Raw genomic sequence first — 22,747 nt, 5'->3', positions numbered from 1 at the left:
TACATTGAACAAATCAATTTTATATCGATTATCTCTTTGGAGTCTCAAGATGCCCCATTGGTGGAGAACAGTCATGGATTCTCGTCCACATTTTACAAATGAAAAACTAAGTCCCCAAGAGGGAACTCATTTGCCTGAGATCACCCAGCTCCAAGCTGGAAGAGAAGTGACTCAACCCCAGAACTTGGGCCTCATACATGGTATCCTTTCCATGGAGTTGTACTGCCTCCATCCATGCCAGCCTCCTCTGCCATGGCAAGCAGGTGAGCCAAGTCAATGTGAGGACTCACTCCTGTTTAAATAACACCAGCTAAGAAATTGCCCCTAAGTCTGTGTATTTTCAATTCCGGCAACAGAGGAGAGGGGATTGCTTTTAAATTGTAATCTGTGGTCACATTTATGACTCCTAAGGAAAAAAATAAAAGCTTAAGGTGAGTTTAGGAGGTTTTTTGGTTAAAGAAAAAAAAAAATTACAAAATTAAAAGAGTGGAAAAAAAATAAATTACTAGTGACTGTTTTTACTGCATGAGTTTACAAGCTGGAGTGGAGAATTAAAAAGTTATATAGCTGGGGTTTCTAACCATGACTTATCACAGGCGAAACGTCCATATTTACAGCTTTTTCCTTTTTTTCCATCTCAAGATAGTAAGCCATCCCCTGATATAGGGTTGCTGCTCTCTGCCTGGGAGCCCTCGGGGCTGTGTGTGCTCAGCAGAGTTGTCATGGCCAAGAACACAGGAATGACTTATGAGGGTGTTTGTTACTGTCCCTCTGCCTGGAGGGGATTATTTCCTCACTCATTCAACAACCCCACAGAGGTGCCAAAGGTCCCTGGGCAGCACAAATGGATTGCACTCAACTACTAGCCTCAAGGTTGGAGGTTTGAACCCACCCAGCAGCACCGCAGAAGGCCTGGCAATCTGCTTCCATAAAGACTTAGCCAAGAAAACCCTATAGAGCAGTTCTACTCTGTAACACATGGGGTCACCATGAGTCAGCAATGAGTTTCAGTGGGAGGTGCCAGGGCCCAGTGAGGAGGAAAACAAACAAACAAAAAAAACAACCAAACCCATTGCAGTTGAGTTGATTCTGACTCAGCGACCCTACAGGACAGGGTAGAACTACCCCATAAGGCCTTAAAGAAGTAGAACAGTAACAGCCAGCATTCTACGCCAGAAATCATTCTTAGTGCTTTACATCTCCCAACACATTTGGTCCTTACAACTGCAAATACCACAATTATCCCATTTTACAGATGGGGAAATTGAGGCACAGAGAGATTAAACAACCTGCCCAAGGTCACACATAGCAAATCGCCTTCAAAGGTCCCAGTCTTCAAAGAGTTTAAAAGTTAGCAGGGGAAAGGAAGGAATAGAGGGAGGATGGAAAGAAAGAAAAGAGAGGGGAAAGAAGGGAATGTTAACTGAGTATCTGCTCTGTGCCAGGCGCCACAAGGAGTTTTATCTGGTTATCTTCTTTCCTCCTTGTAACCACTCTGTAGAAATGGGTAGTATTTCCATCCATTTTACGGATACGGTGCAGAAAAATTAATAAAACCAACCCCCTTGCTCTCGAGTCCATTTCAATTCATGGCCACCCCGTATGTGACAGAGCAGAACTGCTCCATAGGATTTTCTTGGCTGTAATCATTACGGAAGCAGGCTGCCAGGCCTTTCTTCTGTGGCACCACTGGGTGGGTTCAAACCTCCAAGCTTTAGGGCAGTAGTCCAGCAAAAACTGTTTGAGCCACCCAGGGACCTTAATAAACTAGACAAAATTAGTTTGGAAATAACATTGATGGGATTTGAACTGGCGTTTGTCTGGTTCTATTTCTCACTCGCTGGATGGACTTGGATAAGTTACCTGGCCACATTGAGCCTCTATTTCCTCATCTATGAAGCAGGAATAGTATCCTCTACTCTCATGCTTACCTCTTAGCACTGGAAGGGAAGGGAAAGGACTAGATGGCAGCATAAAGCAAACTCTGGTCCAATACTCTGCTTGTAGGCAGGCAGAGTCCCACTGATTTCTTACTTTCTAGGGATGAGGAAATTGAGGCCCAAGGGTCGCAAGTGACTTACCCAGGGCTGTGGAGCTAATGAAAACCGTGGTGGTGTAGTGCTTAAGAGCTCTGGCTGCTAACCAAAAGGCTGGCAGTTCTAATCTACCAGGTGCTCGTTGGAAACTCTATGGGGCAGTTCTCTAGGGTCCGTATGAGTCAGGATCAACTCGATGACAATGGGTTATAGAGCTAATAAAAGACTAGAAGCAATGCCCCCCTCCCCGTCTCTTGGCATAGTTCTCCAACATTGACTGTTAAGAGTGAACTTCACTGGAAAGAAGGGAAGACGTGGGCAGGTACAAATTATTGACAGCAAAAATCTAAACACAGAAACAAGTGAGCCTGGGTCTCAAGATAACTGGTTTGTTGCCTTTTTCAACAACACACAATCCTTGAACATCCATCCTAAGAAAGACCCCAAAGACCATTAATCCAGGAAGGCCCAGCTCCACTTGCATGTTAGAATCACCTAGAGGAGTTTTTTTTTTGTTTCTTTGTTTTTTAATACCCACGTCTTGGCCCCTGAGTAGGGCAAATGATTTTCACTCAACTACTAATTGAAAGGTTGGCAGTTCGAACGCAGCCAGTGGCACCATGAAAGAAAGGCCTGGAGTTCTGCTTCTGTAAAGATCGTAGCCAAAAACACCCTGTGGGACACAGCTCTACTCTGTAACATGTGCAGTTGCCATGAGTCAGAATTGACTCAACAGCAACAAGTTTGGGGATTTTTTTTGTTTTGTTTTTGGTTTTGGCGGGGGCAGGGGAACTACTCTAAGGGAAATCAAAATCTCTGGGAACCGAGTTTGGGACTTCAGTAATATTTTTAAAAGTTCCTCCAGGTGTTTCTCATGTGCCGCCAGAGTTGAGAAGCACTGACTTACAATCTCCTTTATTTCCCAGACAGGGGGCCGTGGGCCCAGAAAGAGGCAGCTAAGGGCCCAGGGTCACCCAGCAGTCACAGCAGAGTGTGGACTATGGTCTCTTGGTTCCTAGCTGTGGACTTCCCTTTGCTCCCTTCATTCTGCAGTAGTGGTCATAGGACCAGACCATTCCAGTGTCCCCTGGTGTCTGAGAGATGGATCTTCCCCATGATCCCACCGGCCCCCACCCAGCACCTGCTGTGTCCCCAGAGAGAGCTCTGGGTACCTGGGAGGACTGGGCTGAGTCCTGCCCAACAGATCTGTCCCCAGGCTGGCCAATATACTGCAAAATAAAGTGGAGAACGGAGGCAATTATCTGATGTATTAGCAAGCCTGTCCCTGCGGCACTCCTGCAAGCCAAAGTCATAAATATGAAGTGGTAATTTCTCTCTGGAAGCCTGGTTCCCGCCTCCCACATGAGTGCCCTCCCACCCAGAAGTCATATACCACTGCCTGGTTGTCCTCTGCTGGATGGGCGGCAATAACTCGTAGTTATTTAAATTATCGCAGGCAAAACTTTGCTTTTCAAAATCTGAACCATCACACAACCACCTCGGTCCTCCTCTGCAGCTCCTTTAGCCAAAGCGGCTTCTCCTAGCCTTCAGCAGAAAGCAATAAAAATGCCCTCCAGGTGTTAATTAATGAGTCTCAGTGGCTACCACCTTCTTCGTGTTTGTTGTAGACTAGCATCAGCACTGGAAAGGGAATGAGAAGGTCTGACTTGCAGTTGAGGCTTGGTTTCTTATTACCTCTGTGACCTTGAGCGAATCTCTTCACTTGTTTGGAATTTGCAGCTCTTCTGCTCCCCTCTCTAAGAGTTGTACAAACCCAAATAGAGAATGCATGGGAAAATACTTGCACAGCCTCTAGTAAAATCTTCCCATCATCATATAACTAGCAAACAGGACAGTCAGGACTTGAACCCACAGCCCCGACTCTGAACCATGACACCATAGAGTCTTGCAGTAGTATCTGTGGCCATATGCAACCCAGGGGAGGAAGGACCTAATTCTTCCTAGCATGGAGGCATGGGGAAGGGGAGCAGATGATAAATATGAGCTTTGAAGGATAAGAAAGAGTTTTGCAGGAGGACAGGGGTGTTGCAGGCCATTTCGGGTCAAGAGAACAACTTATGCAAAGGCAAGAAGGCTGGATTCATGGAGGCCCAGCCAGTTCGAAGTGGCAGAATGCATGATGTGTGGCAGTGAGAGCTTGGAGCTTACCCGAATGCTTGCCCTTAGCTTCTAGGCCATGGGAACACATGATGATTTGAAGCAGGGCAGTTTCTCAGGCTAAAGATAACAGATGGCCGGTCCAGTTTTCCAGCACTAAACTGGAAAGGCCAATGAGAGGTCCAGCCTGTTACCTGGTTATAGGATATTACAGAGGGGAGGATGTTGAATCTAATGACTTGGAATGAAGTCACCTAGATATTCTTAGAGCCCGGCACAGTGCCTGGTCTATAAAAGGCACTCAGTAAGTGTCTGAATCTGTAAATGAATAAACAAATCAGAGAATGAGTAAAAAAATGAGCAAAGGAACGAATGACTGAAAAAACTAGCAAGGGCCTGAGTAAGTGAAATGAGAGAACAGTTCAAGGCCTGGTTCAGAAGCAGCCTTAGCAATTCTAACTGATGGCCTGAGAGCAATAAAAGCACAGGCTGCTAGATGCATTACCTAGAAATGTCCTGATACTGGAATAGCTCCCTGGGATTGAAGGCTTTCCCTCCTCAGCAGCAACACGCTGCCCAGAGACAAAGACTGATTACTGTGATCAGATCAGAGCTTCTCCCTCTCGGCTTCACACCTCTAACTGACACGTCCACTGATAGCCACAACTTCAGACAAAGGAGCAGAAATACCTAGCGTCGGCTCCTCCTTGCGGAGGACTCATTTGGGAGGTATGTGACTTCGTTGCCATTTCCCCATTCACACGGTCTCTCTAAATGACTAGTCATTTTAGTGTCGTAGAAAGGCAAAGGAAAGAGTTATCCTTAATAGGGGCTTACCAATTGCCGCACTGTCTGCATCCTAAGTAGGAGCAGCAGCAGCCCGAACCACTAGCCGGAAAGAAGCAGCTTTGTTTCTCTGGGCAGGATTCAGGACAAGGTGGGCCCACCTTGGACTCTGCCCAAGAGGGATGCCACAGAACAAAGCGTCAGAGTCGATAGGTACCAGACCTGTCTGGGCCAGAGGCTTTTCTGACTCTTACTCCCTGCTGCCTTCCCTCCTGCCTTGTAGATCCTTGCTCCTTAAAATGTGGCCCATGCACCAGGGACATCAGCACCACATTGCAGCTTGTTGGAAATGCAGATTCTCAGGCCCTGCTCTAGAGCTACTGCATGAGAATCTGTGTTTTAGCAATATCCCCAGGTGACTCGTGTGCATAGGAAGTTATTAATGTTTGAAAACTCTACCTCTAGGTGATCCAGACACTGCTGTGGGCTCTCCAAGCCAAGGAGTCAACTCCCTGACCAGGCTTCCCACTGTCCTCCAGTGGGAATCAGGGAAGACTTCCCTGAGGAGGTGTCATTGACATTGAGACTTGCATTGGAGGGAATAGATTTTCTCTCCAAGTGGCAATTCACCACGATGGTAAGTACCAGAGTAGGAGTCAGAACTGACCTGTCTGGCACTAGCTGAGTGACCACAGGCAAGTTGATTCCCCTCTCTGAGCCTTAGTTGTCCCATCTGTAAGACAGGAAGAACATAGCTTCCTTTTTTTATGCCACATGGTTATTGTGAAGGTCAAAGGCAGTAACAGATTTGCAAGCTCTCTGCAAAACACAAACCCTTTGCTGTCAAGTAGATTCTGACTTATGGTAACCCCATGTGCTATAGAGTAAAGCCGAACTCAATAGGGTTTTCTTGGCTGTAATCTTTACAGAAGCAGATCGCCAGGCCTTTCTTTCGTGGCACTGCTGGGTGGGTTCAAACCACCAACTTTTCAGTTAGCAGCTGAGGGCAAACCATTTGCACCACCCAGGGAAAAAAAATCAGTTGTGCCATAGAGTCGATTCTGACTCATGGAGACCCCATGTGTGTCAGGGTAGAACTATGCTTAATAAGGTTTTTAATGGCTGATTTTTCAGAAGCAGATCAACAGGCCTTTCTTCCGAGGTGCCTCTGGGTGGACTTGAACCTCCAACCTTTCAATTAGCAGCCAAGCATGCTGTTTGAACCACTCAGGGACTCCAAAGCCAGGGGAGAGGGTCATTCCGACTTTAGAGGCTCGATAGAGAAAACCCGCGTGAAGGTCAAAGGCGTAAGATCCTGCCCTTGTGAAGATAAATCTGCAGAGGAATGTGGGGCTAACGAGTCACATGTAGCACTTCAGGGAAGGGCTGGCCACGCCAGTCTCACCAAACTGCCCTTAGACAAGGATTTGAAGTTAGATTCCTGGGCTTTGTGGTGTTTTTCCACTCACTTAGAGTTATTTTTTTAAAGGAGAGTTCGGCCTAAGGACCTAAGGCTACATCCCATTAGCATTCTGGAGGTCAACATTCTCAGAATTGCTAGAATCATGTTGTTCTCCCACACTGCGTGGGTGAGAGAGGCAGCTACATTTTGGAAGGAGCCAGATGTACTTGCCGTACAAAGAGCAGGAGAACCGAGCGACTGGAGCTGAATTTTCCAGTGTTGGAAGGAAGGAAGCAGATCTTTCCTCTCCCCGCCTTCCCCCCTCCCCGGGCCTTTGGCTTGCTGCTCCTGGTTTGGAATGCTCCCCCTACTCCGCCTGTCCACCCCCGCTATCTCTGTGTGGCTTCTCCTTCTCATCTTTCCAATCTCAGTGGAGATGCCACCTCCTCATGGAATCCCTGCCTTCGAGCAGTTCCCAGCCATTCTCTATCACATCCCCTTATTTTATCGCCTTCCTGGCATTTATTAATATTGGAAACAGTCTTTTCGATTATTTGTTTACCTGTATATTATCTGTCTCCCTTCTTACTCCAACCACCCACCCAAAAACCAGAAAACCAAACCTGTTGTCATCTGAGTTGATTCTGACTTATACTGACCCCATGTGGTGCCTGGCAGAACTGCTCCATAGGGTTTTCTTGGCTGTAATCTTTATGGAAGCAGATTGCCAGGCCTTTCTTCCGATGTGCTGCTTGGTGGGCTTGAACCACCGGCCTTTTGGTTAGAAGTCGAGCGCAAACTGCTTACACCACCCCAGGGACCTTTACCACACCAAGGGGTTTCCTGAAATCCTCAGTCCCCTGGGGTGCTTGTTGAAAATACAGATTGCTGGACCTCTCCTCTATACTTTCTGATTCAGTAGTTCTGGGTTGGGGCCAGGGATTTCTTTAACAAGCCTTCTCAGTGATTCTAATCTCCAGGGAGACTTGGAAATCACAGCTCTAAGATGTGAGCTCCGTGTCTCATAGCTAGCATGCTGCCTGGCAGGAGTGAGCTCTCAATAGCTCTTTATTGAATAAGTCATTGCAAAATGGAATGAGTCCACGTATTTTGGTGGTACCAATCCTTGTTCACGTCTTGACAATTGGTCATTCAGATGAAGCACCTTCTACCTACAAGGTGTGGCAGTAGGTGCCGGGCTAGTCACAAGATGGGTTTCAGCATGGTCCCTGCTGCTCTCAAGAAGATGATGGTCTGATGAGGGGGAAACCAAGTATATGTATATGATTGCGAGAAAAGGCCAAGAAAGGAAAGGGTCATGAGAGTGGCATAGTGAGTTTTCTGTGGTTGAAAGGATGGAAGACATCTCTTTGGTGGGGTTTATAAGGAGGTTTACATGGAGGGAATCCCTAGGTGATGCAAATGGTTAACGCACTCGGCTGCTAACTGAAAGGTTGGAGGTTCAAGGTCACCCAGAGGTACCTCGGAAGAAAGGCCTGAGGATCTACTTCTGAAAACTCAGCCACTGAAAACCTGTGGAGCACAGTTCTACTCTGACAGACGTGGGGTTGCCATAAGTTGGAATCGACTCGACAGCAACTGGTTTGGTTTTGTTTGGTTACATGGAGAGCAGCCTAAGATAACTTCAGAAGAGCTGGAATTTTTTAAAGCAGTGTTTCTGTTTTTGTTTTATGTGTTTGTTTGTTGGAAGTTATACATACACATGGTTAAGAAAATAAAAATCAAGACACAGGAAAGATGCAAACTAAGAAGCAAGGCTGTCTCCTCTGCACCCTGCCCCAGCTTCCCTGTCCCTTCCTGTTATCAGATCCTTCTGCCTCCTTCCAGGTGTATTTGGTACATAGCTAAGCACACAGCTGCATAGAATAGACAAGGGTTAAGAACCAGAGATGGCAGATCAAGGCAGTCGGGGGAGGGAGCATCCTGCACCAGGGCATGGAAGTTGGAAAACTCCCTTGTTTGCGATAAGCAGCTTATAAGTGACTTGGCCTGGAGACTCAGTACTGTGAACCCATGACTCCAGGTGGTGGGAGCTGAGAGGTGGGAGGCAAGATAAGGTAATAGGTAGTTTTCTACCTTACTGGCTGGTTAAGATTCTTGGAACATGGGGCAGGGTAGGGCTGGAAGTGGAAAGGAAGCAGCCAGGGCTCAATATAAATTAAATATTCAAAATGCTGTTATTTAAGAGCATGACATGCAGGCCTTCATCATCACTTCTACCATTAACCTTGTAAGCCTCGGTTTCCTCTGCTGTAAAATGGGTACAACAGTACCGGCTACCAGAGAGTTGTCATGAGGATTAAAGAAGATCATCTACATGAAGCACAGAGCCTGGTTCTTAGATATTCTTCTGTCTGGGCCTCCAATGGCCAATCTCCATCTCGTTTTCTCTCTTTCCACCTCCTGCATCAACCCATTCCACCCAAGTTTCCCAGATTGCCTTTGTAGGGACCTTAGCTGATCCCAGCTCCTTTGTTATTGTATTTCGGTACTGTCAAGTCAGTTCTGACTCATAGCGACCCTATGTACAACAGAATGAAACACTGCCCAGTCCTGTACCATCCTCACAATCGTTGCTATGTTTGAGCCCATTGTTGCTGCTACTGCTTCAATCCATCTCGTTGAGGGGCTTCCTTTTTTACCGACCCTCCACCTTACCAAGCATGATGTCCTTCTCCGGGGCCTGGTCCCTCCTGATAACATGTCCAAAGTATGTGAGATGGAGTCTTGCCATCCTTGCTTCTAAGGAACATTCTGGCTGTACTTCTTCCCAGACAGATTTGTTCATTCTTCTGGAAGTCCATGGTATAATCAATACTCTTTGCCAACACCATAATCAAAGGCATCAATTCTTCAGTCTTCCTTATTCACTGTCAAGCTCCTTTACTTTTTAGCAATGTCATCTTTGACAAGTTTAGGTTTGCCTTGCAGAACGTCAGCTTCCTTGTGGTGCTTTTTTGTGGTACCACAGTGAGTATGGCTATAGTGGCATGCTGAACATCACTCCTGGCTCACAGGGGTGCTTAGTGCCTGCCCCGCTTCCTTCCTTCCTTCCTCTGCATCATGGCCCACCTAACACAGCCCCTCAGCCACAGCCAAGGGCAATCTGCTCTTGCCTTCCCAAAGACAGGATAAAAGAAGAGTGGAGCCTGAGACACCCATCCTAAGCTGAAATTTTAAAGACAGAAATGCTTGGATATGGAAAATCCAGTCATGTTTTCCCTGGTTGTTTAAAATCTTTGATGCTCACGGAATATTCAACAACAACAACAAAAAGGCTCTCATTCCATGTACCGTCAAAAATGTAATGTAATTATAGAGATGTTAAATATCCCCAGCTGTTCTGAGATATTTGAATCTTAAATCAAGCCTGCCTGTAGACATCCTGGGGTTCCAGCTGGAGACTCATGCCAAGTACCATACCAATGCAGAGCCAGAAAGTTCAGGCAAGAATTTGGGACTACAGTCTCCAAGCCTGTTACAGATAGCTACATAGATAGCTGCTGTTGAGTTGACTCTAACTCATGGCGACCTCATGGACCACAGAACGAAATGCTGCCTAGTCTTACAGCATCGTGGGGAACACCAGCTTGTTCAGGGACATCATTGCAGCTATTGTGCTAATCCATCTCACCGAGGGTCTCCCTCACCCTGGCTTTCCCTTTACTTCACCAAACGTGATGTCCTTCTCTACTGAATGACCCCTCCTGTGATACGTCCAAAGAGAGCAAGTCAGACAATGTTCTGTCGTGATCCATGAGGGTTGCATTGGCTAATTTTCAGAAGTAGATTGCCAGGCCTTTTTTTTTTTTCTAGTCTGTCTTAGTCTGGAAGCTCTGCTGAAACCTGTCCATCATGGGTGGCCCTGCTGGTATCTGAAACACTGGTGGCATAGCTTCCAGTATCACAGCAACATGCAAGCCACCACAGTATGACAAGCTGACAGAGGAGTGGTAGAAGACCTTTCACAGGCTGGGCTTTACCTCCAACATTGGTATGAGCATTCCCCAAACTCGAGCTGTTGGGCACATCTCCTCAGAGAGCCACGCTCCTCAGCAGGGCTGTGTAATCGGGCAGGTCATAAGCACCTACCCAAATAGTCTTCCAAACCCGTGTGCAGGGAGCATAAAGAGATAGTGTAAAATAAATGGTAAGAAAGTGAATAAACACGCGACTCACTCCAGAGCCTTTGAGATGCTTCTATAAATCAAATTCTTTTCATAATTTTCTCTGTGAGACTGTGCTGAGAAGCAGAATCAGACCTCATCTGCTTTCCCGAGCGGTAGGCTTAGATTTATGGATGAGAGTTCACAGTGGATGCCCGTGCCATTTCAAAGTGGGAAGATCATTTTCGTTGGGAGGGGTTCCAAGAGAAGATTAAAGTCTTCACTTCCAGAGATCAGAGTTTTGACAACTTTCAGATCAGATATACCATTGGAATTGGAAGGGGATGGCCAGCATGCATATTTTGGAAAAAGAGGAAGTTCACCCCGGGGAAGAAGCCAGATTCTGCTGCGATAGACAAGTATCACCTGGAAACTCAGGCACAAATATCTTCGGTGTCTATTTCAAGCTTCCCGGTGACTTGGGATGTGACCTTGAGCAACTCTGATGGTTCTTTTCCGTCAGGCTGCTCAATGGGGAAGAAACACGAAAAGCTTCAGATGTACGCAGATCGGTGTGATAGGAAACTCACATAGCGTTTCCTGACGAGAACTGTGACAACATCTGTACACTGTTCTTCCGGGGCCTGGAAGTCTTTCTTGGAAGAAGGAAGGGCTGTCACCTACTTAATGCAGATGATGTTGATGACAGTGACAGCTCATATTTATCTAGTGTCTCTAAATCTGTGTTGTGCTTCTATGCACTCTAGAGTCGGGACACTTTCTGTATTTACAGGGATGTAGCGAGGGTAACGAGTGCCCAGGGCTGAGCTCTAAATTGGGCTCCCCCCCCATTTCAAGACGAATAGACATCGGTATTGGTGATGTGTCAGCAGAAAGGCCTTTTCCCATCTTGGCCGCCTTCCTCAGTCAGGTGCCTTTCGTATTTGTGGTGCCTCTTAATGTCATTCATTGCTTCAACTAATGCCCCCTTGTACTTGCACCCAGGGAAAAGGACCTTCCTCTGCCCCCCAACCCCCCACTACACCTCCGTGTATTTATACTCAACTTTTATCCACCAGAACTCTCACATAGCTGGAGCTCCATAAATAATTTTTTAATAAATTAATACATTATGTTTAAGTTTCCCAACCCTACAAGGAAGGTATGGTCCTTGTTTTACAAATAAGTGGCAAGAATTCAATGGTCACCCAACTGAGACCTGAAAGAGGTCGGATTCAAACCCAAGTCTGTCTGGCTTCTGAGGCCACGTTCTTTCTACTTCCCCAGCCACCTCGTTTCTAAGTTTCTGAGTTTCAAATTCCCAGTCCAGCCCTATTAAAATACTCCTGTGTTGATGACTTTTGAACTTAAATGTATGTTTGTTACTGATTCTTTTATTTTCATGTTTTTTGGACAGACCCAGATCCAAACCTACTCATCGTGGCTCGCTATGTAGATTCTGATGTGTAGTAAAAAGTATTTTGTACATGGAAAACAAATGAGGCCTGTACTCGTTTTCCATTACCGTTGTAACAAATTACCATAAACTCAGTGGCTTAAAACAACACACACTTATTATTTTATAGCTCTGGAGGTCAGAGTCCAAAATGGGTCTTATGGGCTAAAATCAAGGTATTGGCAGGACTGTGTTTCTTCTGGAGGATCTAGGAAAGAATCTGTTTCCTTGTCTTTTCCAGCTAAGAGGCCGCCTACATTTCCTTGGCTCGTGGCCCCTCCTCCACCTTCAAAGCCATGTAGTGTCATCAAATCTCTGATTCTCTGACCTCTGCTTCCATCATTACATATCCTTCGCTCTCTTAGACCCTTTTGCTTCCCTCTGATAAAAGGACCGTTGTGATTACATTGGGCCCACCTGGATAATCCAGGCTAATCTCCCGATCTCAAGATCCTTCAATTAATTACATTTGCAAAATCCCTTTGGCTGCGTGAAGTAACATATTCATAGGTTCCAAGGATTAGAATGTAGATACAGTTTGCTGGTAGGGATTATTCCTAACAAAAACCCTTTGCATTTTTTTTTTTTTTTTGATTGACACCTTGTCTAGGCCCATGGCCTTTGTGGGCCCTGCTCTGGTGTGGCAAGAAGGCTGCCCCAGGAACAATTATGCCTCTGCTACTGGGGAGCCCCGCATTCATTGCCCAGATGCTCTTCCTTGCTTCACTCTCGGAGTGCTTACTCCACGTGCACTTTTACAGACCCAGTGACTCAGACTCAATTGGGAGAGCCCCCTGATTCCACCTGCTTAGCATTCATGGGCTTCAAGGAGCCCATAACCTTACCCTCAAAGTGTGGTCTAAGAACCAGCAGCATCTGCATTACCAGAAAGCTTGCTAGAAATGCAAATCCCAGGCCTACCCAAGACCTATCATATCAGAATAAAGTTTGAGAAGCAAGAGCCTAGAGGGTTTTCCATTCATCCACAGCCACTTGGAGTGCACCACCCAGACCCTGCCTTGGGAGGGACTGCGGGTCTCTAGGCAGACCTAAGGGAAGGCTGCCTCAACACCTATTCTCAGCAGCCATGGAGATTCCACGCACAAAGGAATGAAACACTGCCCAGTCCTGCACCATCCCGAAGATTGCTTGCAGATTAGACTGCTGTGATCCATAGTATTTTCACTGGCTGATTTTTGCAAGTATATCACCAGGCCTTTCTTCCTGGTCCATCTTAGTTTGGAAACTCTGCTTAGACCTGTTCAGCATATAGTAACACACGTGCCTCCCCTGACAGATGGGTGGTAGCTGCACTTGAGGTACACTGGCCTGGAATTGAACCCAGGTCTACTGCATGGAAGGCAAGGATTCTACCACTGAATCACCACTGCCTCCATACATTCTAGGCCTTAGGAAACCTGGACTCAAACTCTGGCTCTTCTTCTATGTGCATGCCATGTAGCCTTAAGTCATTCTCTCTGGGCTTCACCTCCATGGAGCCAGACAGGCAATACAGTGCAATAAACACCCTTGATATTTGCATGGATAAAATGAAATGGTAATGCATATTATGATACCCTATCCAGGTATAGTAATTAAGACTGATCTGATTAGAAATGCAGGTTCACCTGGCCAGGCTGCACTAGGATTTCTTTGTGGGAACAACTGGGAGGTAGTGGAAAGAGCATTGACTTTGGAATCCTAAGATCAGAGTTTCTGTCTCAACTATGGACCAGTGCTACGAACTTGGATGAGTTACTGAACCACTGTGTGCCTCAGTTCCCTTACCTAAAAAAAAAAAAAAATTTTTTTTTTTTTTTTTTTACCTAGTGGGAAGAAAATAATACTTCCCTCTGGTCCATTGTCAGGATGAAATAAAATAATGAATGTGAAAATGCCTGGCAGAGTTGGGCTCAATAAATGCACATGGAATCGTAGGAAACAATTTACTAAGCAAATTAGTAGTATAAACAATGGTGTCAGGGGAGATATTTGACATGCTCAGGAGAACAAACTTTCCCAGTACGTTAGCAGCTTTTATTTGTTTTATCAACAATTCATGTTCCAATTACAAGTGAGTCATCTATTTGTTAGCACAGGCCCGAGCTGGATCTCAATTCGGCAACATTTCCTTAGCTGGGACTTCAAGTTACCAGTGTCCTTGAAAGTATGAAAATGGTAGTTTATTTCACATTATAGCATAACTAAAACTTTTCACAAGTCCTGAGTGGATTTTCCTCCACAGGTCTACTTTTATCCAGCCGTTTGGCTAGAGGAGTAGGTGGGTGCAAGTTCATGATTGATCTAGTACTCTTAGTACTATGGTATTTAATACTCTTAGTACTCTAGTACTTCCTTCTCCAAGTTCCGGGCCTTGGAACCCAGGCTGACTTCCAGGGCCTGCACTGACGTGCAGTGAAGGAAGCTTTGAGTTAAGTCTTAAAAGACTGTGACTGCCCGTCATCACTGGAAGAATTCATTCCTACCAGCGTTTCTGAACGTTGGCAGAAAGATATAACAGAAAAGAACACTGGCTTTGGAGCTGGACTGACCTTTGCCTCCTAGCCTGCTGCCTCCTAGCCGTGCAACACTGAACCTCCCTGAGCCTTGATTTCCTTATCTGTAAAATGAGTTCAATACTACTTACTCGATTCTGATAAAGTTGAATATGACTGTCTACATAACAGGTGTTTAATACAAATCCTAGGTCTTCACAACCCTAGACCCACTTCCTGTATGATGGGTGGCTCCTTATAGACCCAATCACCCTGATGGAGCACATTGACCTTTGCAGGCCTACTTACAGGAAAATAGATAGGATTCCTGAGTCGTCTTCGTGGTCTCAGAGCCTGGCACGCAGAAGGTGCTTGACGCGTGTTGGTTGACTGAATCTCTGATCAGCTGATCCAAGCTAATCACATAAGATAATCAAAATGACTGACACACGAAGCAAATGGCCTAGTTAGTCCTTCAGCCATTCTGATAACTGAATTGAGTCAATTGGGCAGAAATCTGATTGATGCCTTCATGACTGGCCACAATGGCCCCAAAATAGCCACTATCAGAACTAGCCTGACATTGGTCAATCTGGATATCTGCAGACCTGAGCAGAGTTTATATTCGATTCCCTAAACTAATTTCCCTGAAGTCAAATAACCGGCGAAGGTCTTTTCATGTTCCTTGTATAAATGTCTATTTAATCACCTTCGTGTCTCTGGCACTTTAATAACTTGTACATTTCCCCCTTAATCACTGCTTCAGCTCTACAAAGAAAAGAAATGGTTGGCTGAAAAGCTCAGGCCATCTGCAGTATTTAAGTCCACATTTTCCCTGACTGCCCACTTGTACGTAGAACTTTTCAGCTCAGTCCCATTGGTCATTTGGCTCATGTCCTCATTTTACAGAGAAGGATACTGAGGCCAAAGTCACACAGCCGGTCAGGGCAGAGTTGAGGCAGGACTGGACTTCCCAACAAACCTCCCTGCCTGCCATTGGCAGTGCTCCATCCATATCCAGCTGTAGAAAGAGCAGACGACTTTGTAGTCCTGTGGACCTGGGTTCAAATCCCGGCTTTGTTACCTGCTGATTCTGTGCCTTTAGGTAGATTGCAGACCCTCTGTTGTGGGTTGAGATGTTTTTTCCCAAAAAATCTGTGTTGTAAATCCTAACCCTGTGAGTGTAATCCATTTGGGAATACAATTTTCTTTGTTATGTTAATGAGGCCATATTACTGTAGGGTATGTTTTAAATCAATCACCTTTGAGATACAAAAGAGCAGATTAGGCACAGAGAAGCAAGGATGAATGGAGAAAGATACATGCCACACAGAGATCTCCAGTAAATGCCAAGAACGCTAGAAAAGCTGAGACAAGGATTTTCTCCCAAAGTGAACAGAGAAAGTCTTCCCCTACAGCCAGTGCCCTGAATTCAAACTTCTAGCCTTGACTTGACGGCACCGGTTTTTTTTTAGCCTCCTCAACTATGAGAAAATACATTTCTGCTTGTTAAAGACACTCACTCGTGGCATTTCTGTTATAGCAACACTAAGAAACTAAGCTACCTTCCCTGAGTCTCAGTTTCCCCATCTGAAAATGCGGATTATAGTACAACCTTCCCATGAGAATTGGGATGGCAGGATACATGTCTGGCCAGTCTGGTGCATCCCAGCTGCCCAATGTATTTGCCTTTGACCTTCAATGAAACGCTCTCTGCAAGTAATAATAATGGAAATAGCTCACATTTATAGAGTGCTTCCTTGCTGCCAAAAACGGTTCTAAGCACTTTACACATATGAGCTCATTTATCCCTCCTTCTCTAAAGGCTAAAGTATCTTTCTTGCCTCCCCAAAGCCATCCATCTCAAAACGACTAGACTGCCTGGCCCAGCAGCATTTCAACAGAATCTGCTGATTTTAAACAATATGCTGCTGAAGCGATTTCTCATTTTCTGTTGCTGGCTCATAGCAGGCAGCCTGCTTGATGGGACAAAGTGTGATGAAAAGCAAGTGCTGTTCCCTTGGCTTTTAGTAAAAATGACTAGTTCAGAATCTGGACTGAAGGGTGGCCCTGCAAACGGGGGCAAGCAAGGTGGAAATGTTCCTGATGGAGTCAGGAATAGGGGTAGAAGTTGTGGGGCTGGGACAGAGATGGGGTCTCCCTTCACAGTCTTAACAGCCAGTAATAGAAGAAGCCAGAGCTTCTGAAGAAAAGTTCTAAAACTTGAGTTTGGCCCCTAGATGCTTACTGTACCATCACACCGTCACCCTTCAACTCCACCCCCATCTGAGCCCACCCAACTCCTCCCTCCAGCCACCTTGAACTACTCCAGGGGCCTCAAAAACACATGTTCCATCTCATTGTTTTGAGCCTCGGTATTCTTCTGTTTGCACACACTGTCCCCTTTTCCAGGAGTCCCCTTCCTTTCCCTCTTTCTCTACCTGGGAACTCCTACTTATCCTTCAAGACTCAGCTCAGTTGTCATGTCCTCCAAGAAGCCCACCGAGGCCCCATCCTGATCTGAGCCCATACGGCACCTCCGCACATCCCTGGCATCTATTCACACAGCCCTTTCCTCAACAACATGGCACGCTCCTGGAGGACACGCACTGAGCCTTATTTAATTTTATGCCCCAGCAGTGAGCGCAGAGCTTGATGCACAGAGCTTGGCATAGAGTTGACATTCTGTGGATACGGGTTGGTTGAATGAATGAACCAGGAAATGAGCATATCCCTGCTCAGGTAAGTGGTGATGATACAATGCGATAATTATAGTGATACTAATTAATAACTGCTACTGCCAGATGCAAAGACACTGTGCCGAGCCCTTTATCCACATTATAACAATAGCTACCAAACACGGAGCACCTGCTGCTGTCCAGGCATGGACTAGTCACTGCACATATGTTATCTTCATCTCGGCTCTCTGAGGCCCGAATGATTACCGGAGGCTCCAGGAGCAGAATGCCTGCCCATGGCACATAGCTAAGAAGGGGCAGATCCCAAATCCTAAGCCCAGGTCAGCCTGACCCTTTCCAGACCCCGGTGCTTAGGTGGCTCAGCCTCACAGTCTGCGTCCCACCCAATTATTGGGAAGTGGCTGCTTTCCTCCACCCGAGAAAAACCCAGAAAGGCCAGGGTGTGCAGAGCCCGAGGTCCACACCTGATGCCAGGGAAATGAGGTGGGCATTCAGAAGCCGAGCTGCTTCGGAGCTGCTTTAGCTAACCGCCGAGGGATTAACCCTTGTACAGCTGCAACAAACAAACAGAGGTGCTGCAGGTAAACACATCAAGAGTGGGCCTGGAGGGTAGGACCCAAAAGACATCCCACAACACCTGACTCCCCCTCTCCTGCTGAGTTTATGTCCAGACCACTGGGTTAACTAGCTTGAATGAGGCTTTGAGGACAGCTGGAAGATCCCCCCAAATGTCTCCTTTGGAGACCACCCCACACCTGTCGCACGGGCTCCTTTAGGGTTTGGGACGCACAGGTATTGGGGGAGTGCTTGGCATTCTGCTCCTTACTCACCCCATCCCCCATTCCTGAAAAGGAATAAGTGGTCAGAAAATGCCTGGTTCTCACTGGAAATGCCTTTCATGGGACTTCCCTAGAGAAAATAAGCCAAGAGTCTTGGAGAGGGTGAGCAGGAAGACAAGAATCTTGGTGCCCATTCCTCAGACCTTCCCTGAGCACCTACCATGTGCCAGGCTCTGTGCTGGGTGCTGGAGACCCCAAGGAGAATCAGCTATGATTCTCGCCCTGTCTAGGGGGGAAGACAGACAGGGAGCACTAGGTGTGACAACATATACCTGTGGAGAGAGCGACACCTAAACAGGGTACCAGGGCAGGGGGAGCTAACAAGTGTTATTTAAAGTCAAGCTGAAAGGCCCAGAAAACAAGGGAATGTTTTGGGAATGGATAATTCAGAGCTACTCCACATATGGGCTTAAAGCAAAGCAAGGAGAACATGGTTGAAGCCAGGGTCAGCATCCTAGACTGGAGGGGCCAAAACAAGGGAACCATCAGTTCCTTGGTGATAGGGAAGGGGGTGGTGATCAGGTAAGGCCCCAGAGCAGAAGAAGGGCTTTGAAGGATAAGTAGTCATTCCCCAGGTGGACAAGCCAGTAGAAAAGGGTACTTCCAGCAGCAGAAGCAGCAAGAGCAAAGCACAGAAACTTGGGGAGCAGTGGGTTCAATTGCTGAAAGTTGGTCTATAGGGCTAGAGTATATAGTCCAAGAGAGGGCATGGCAAGAGAGAAGGCAGGAACCACATGGAGGCCTGGAGAGCTTGGACCTTGTCGTAAGAGCAAAGATGAACCATGCAAGGGTGTTAAAAAGGGGGATGATATTCTTGGGGTGGCGCTTTAGAAAGACTACTCTGGCTAGGGCAGAGGATGGGATGCAGGAGAGGGGCACAGAGCTGGAAGCCGAATAATGCAGTTTAATGGCAGCATGTATATGGTGGCCAACACCTTTTCAAGAGCCCTCCCCCTCTACACACACACATACACACACACGCAATGCATACACACATGCTCCTTTAACATTTATGACAACTAATTTCATGCATATACTTTGTTTAGCTCCTTTAGATGGATTAGAAAACTAACACACAGAGATGAAAGCACTTGACGAAAGGCACAGAGACAGTGGGAGAGTGGTGGAGTCAGGATGCAGCCCAGTCAGTCCAGCTCGAGAGTCACGCTCTTAACCACTACACTGTAGGGCTACCGTGTCAAAGATGACAAAGGCTGGAGACAGGGTGGTGTGGTTAGAGGAAAATATTTTTGATGAGCCTGCTCTGTACTGGGGTTCCCCTGAAATAGCTCCTGCCTTCCACAGATAGAGGGGTGTACCTTTTAATTCTGAGACCCTTGGAAAAAAATCTCTAGTGTGCAGTGTTTGGGGCTGGGAACTTCCAGGGCAGAGCCATGATAAGAAGCCACTTGGGGTCACTTTGGGTCCCCAGGAACACATACCTTTGGAGGATGGAGATAATACTTTTGCTTGGATGGGTGTGTGCTTGCAAATTTTCCAGATGCAGGAAGGCAGGGTGCAGGGAGATGAGACACAGGTGTGCCCCAAACGGGCATGTAGGTGTCAGCAGAGGGAACAGATTTCCCCAAATGTAACAAACCCACATTCCAGACAGATCCTGCTCTCCTTGACTCCTTAGCCACTGACCTGCACAACAGGTTTAAGTCAGATGGCTCCTGAAGGTGGGTGAGGCGCTAGTAACATGGGGCTAAGGCTCTGACCACCTGGACTACCTGGGGGTGGCTGCACTTTCCATTCTTCCAGCTGCCCTCCTGGGAGGGGCAGGACTTGGAATGAGGAGCAAGGGTCCTATCCAGGAGTCCTCTGAGAGAAGAGACATCCAGGGTCAAACGTATAATGCATTTGCTGGGACAAAACGTTAGACATTGGACTGGCTAGTTCTAGGCTTTGGACAACTTTTTGGAGCCTCATATTTCTCACCTCTAAAATTGGGATAAAACTAATTCCTAACACACGGTTGTGGTGAATGTCAAAAGTAAATAATGGCTGTTTGAGAGCAATTTTACACACTGTGTAAAGCAACTGTCAGGTGTCCAGAATCATATTTGCTGGGCTGTGTGGTGCAATGCTAGAGTCAGAGGCTGCTGACATGTGACTTTAACATTGAATTTGAATCTAACTCTTGGGGCTGCTAGTGATAAACAACAAAGTCACTACTCTCATTCCTTCATCTTCGTGGAACTCAGAATTGTGTTTGAGTTCTCAAAGAAGCCACTTAGAAGCATATGTGAACGGCATCTCCTGTTTGCCAGGGCGGGGGAACCACCGGGAATTATTTAAAGGCAAGCCGAAAAGCCCAGAAACAAGGGAATGTTTTGGGAATGGATAATTCAGAGCTACTCTAGATATGGGCTTACATCAAAGTAAGGAGGACAAGACTGAAGGCAGGGTGACCATCCTAGACAAGGAACACCCAATCAGCCAATCAGAGGCCTGGCCCGACCGGCCTCCATGTCAACACTTGTTGGAACCCTGACATCTCTTTATCATCCAGGAAAAAGCTCTGTCAGACTGAGGCTGTCAGAGTGGTGAACACAGGCTGGTGAAACCACCAAAGCGTTGCAAATAAACACACACACTGATCTTCCTGGCACTAGTGGAAAAGCCCGAGCTCACCTATGGGGCATTTACACACAGATGGCTGCGCAAGCTGAAGCCACGCTGGGGCCTGGCACCAGAGCTCCTCCCAGGCAGACTGCACAAGGCAGATACCTTCTGTCCAACAGCTGCGTTATCCAGACCCACAGCGTGGGGGAACCAGCGCAGCGAATGGTTTACAAACCCTGAGCCCTGCAGCTTCTTCCCGCCTGGCTGTTAGCATCAACATCTCGGCCACGCTGCAGGCCCACAGACCCACACTCACACCTCCTTGCTGGAGAAGGAGGGCAGGTCGCCGGCCCCACCTGGAGCCATCTGGACCCACTACTGCTCGCTACCTCCGGATGTTCAAGACTTGAGCGCTTTTAAAAGCTAGCAGAAGTGTTTGCTGTCTGCCCCTTGGAACTGGCTACAGCTCCCGTGTTGGTTAACATTCTGATGGCGGAGGGTTTCCTCCTCAAGTCCCCTAGAGTCTAAGTGTTGGCACTCCAAAGCCCTAAGCCCGCTCAGGGCCTCTGCGTGATTCCTCTGAATGCCCTTTCTGAAGCTTCCTATTGGTTTTTCCAAAGACAACACTCGCTCACTTGAGACACGCTTCCCTCTCTTCGCGTCCCTTCACCCCAGACACAGAGCAAGTGTTTGGACTCCTCTGGACCTGGGAGTGATGCCTGGGAAGAGGGGGACTAAGATTCACCAGGGAGTCCATAAGGAGCAGAGCCGAGGAACTGGGGGCTGACTGTAGAAGAGGAGAGGTGGGTCTCTCCGACCCAGGGGTGCGACTCCTCCAACAGTTGTGCCCACTTTCCCAGAACCTGGGACCCAACAGGAGGCTCTGCCTCGGTCTGAGGAAGTCGTGGGCCGCAAGGCATCCAACCCGGAGGGTGTGGAAAGGCCGGTGTCTTGGCTCTGGAGGAGGAGGGGGGCAGGGGCAGTGGGTTCGCGCGGAGGGAACTCACGGAGGAGAAGTTGTGCGGCCCGCAGAGCTCGCCGCGGTACTTGCAAGAGAGCAGCATGTCCTCCAGCTGGTGGCCCAGACGGTCCATGAAGGCCGCGCTGATGCCCTCGAAGTGGCGCGGCGGCAGGAAGAGGCGGAAGTCGGCCAGTTTGCGGAACCACTGGCGGCGCGGCTCGTCGCCCCGCAGCAGCTCGCTGACCAGCGGGCGCGCTGTGCGGTTGGGCAGCAGCAGTCCGAGCCAGTGGCCGGCATAGTAGAGGTCCCCCTTGGAGAGGCGCGGGAAGCGCAGCGGGTTGTTGTTGCACACGGTAACGGCGGGGAAGGGCAGCTGGCGGCTCCACTCGCGGCTCACCCGCGTGTGCGACGGGAAGCTGAGCCAGTAGAGCAGGCGGTTCGAGGACCAGGACAGCAGCAAGCCGAGGGACGTGCAGAAGGCCAGCACCCACAGCGCCCGCCTCTGGAAGGAGCCCCCCGCCGCCGTGCGCCCGGCGCACATGTGCCGCAGCCCGTGCAGTTTAGCGCGGCTCAGCGAAGGCCGCCCCCTGCGGGCGACCCCTGGCCTCTGCAGCGCCCGCTCGCGCTCGCCGCGCCTGCCGCTCCCGGGCTGCCCGGCCACCGCCACCGCCGCGGGCGCCGGCTCCTCGCGGGCCATGCGGAAGCGTCCCGGGTGGGTGTGCGCGGCCGCTGGCAGCCCTACTCCGCCGCTCCGGCTCATTCATTCAGCCCGCGGCTGGCGGCAGCGGCGGCGGCCCCGGCCGGGCGGAGCCGCCATGGGAGTCCGCAGCAGCAGTCGAAGCAGCAGCAGCAGCAGCCGCGCACAGCCCGCGCCAGGGAAGCGTGCGCCCTAAAGGAGCTCCAGTGGCGCGGCATGCCCGCCCGGCGCCGCCGCCGCCGCCGCCGCCTCCGCGGGTGCCCGGCAGGGACTGAGAGCCGCCTCGGCCCGCCGCCCCTGGCACTGGCCTCTCCCGAACGTTCCCGGGCTCTTCTGGCCCCTAGTCTTCCTGGACGATGCCCGACGCCGGGCACTATCTCTGGAGGAGCCCCACTGGGAGCCGCCTCTCCAGTCCCTGGGCACTGTGCCCGCCTCGCCTCGCCTTGGACCTCGGGGGACCCTGAACTGAGTCCCCCCTGCCCCGCCTAACCCCAGCTTTTACGCTGGTCCTGGGAGAGGGGCCACTGGGTCACCATGCCTGCTTTGGACATCCCCAAGGACTC

At 48.5% G+C, this 22,747-nt stretch overlaps 1 protein-coding gene across 1 annotated transcript in view; it reads right to left on the bottom strand.

The window, feature by feature from the left end:
- Window positions 1–22,247, bottom strand: part of ASIC2 (acid sensing ion channel subunit 2) — a 325,057-nt gene extending 302,810 nt beyond the window's left edge. Inside the window, exon 1 of the mRNA XM_003414344.4 lies at window positions 21,534–22,247. Within this exon, the coding sequence (XP_003414392.2) occupies window positions 21,534–22,247 (714 nt within the window). The remainder of the gene's footprint in view (window positions 1–21,533) is intronic.
- Window positions 22,248–22,747: the final 500 nt, after the last annotated feature.

This window comes from Loxodonta africana, chromosome 18 (assembly GCF_030014295.1).
Source record: "Loxodonta africana isolate mLoxAfr1 chromosome 18, mLoxAfr1.hap2, whole genome shotgun sequence".
NCBI classification, from domain to species: Eukaryota; Metazoa; Chordata; class Mammalia; order Proboscidea; family Elephantidae; genus Loxodonta; species Loxodonta africana.
Note: the sequence above shows the minus strand (reverse complement) of the source record. Positions and strands in the feature narration are given on the sequence as shown.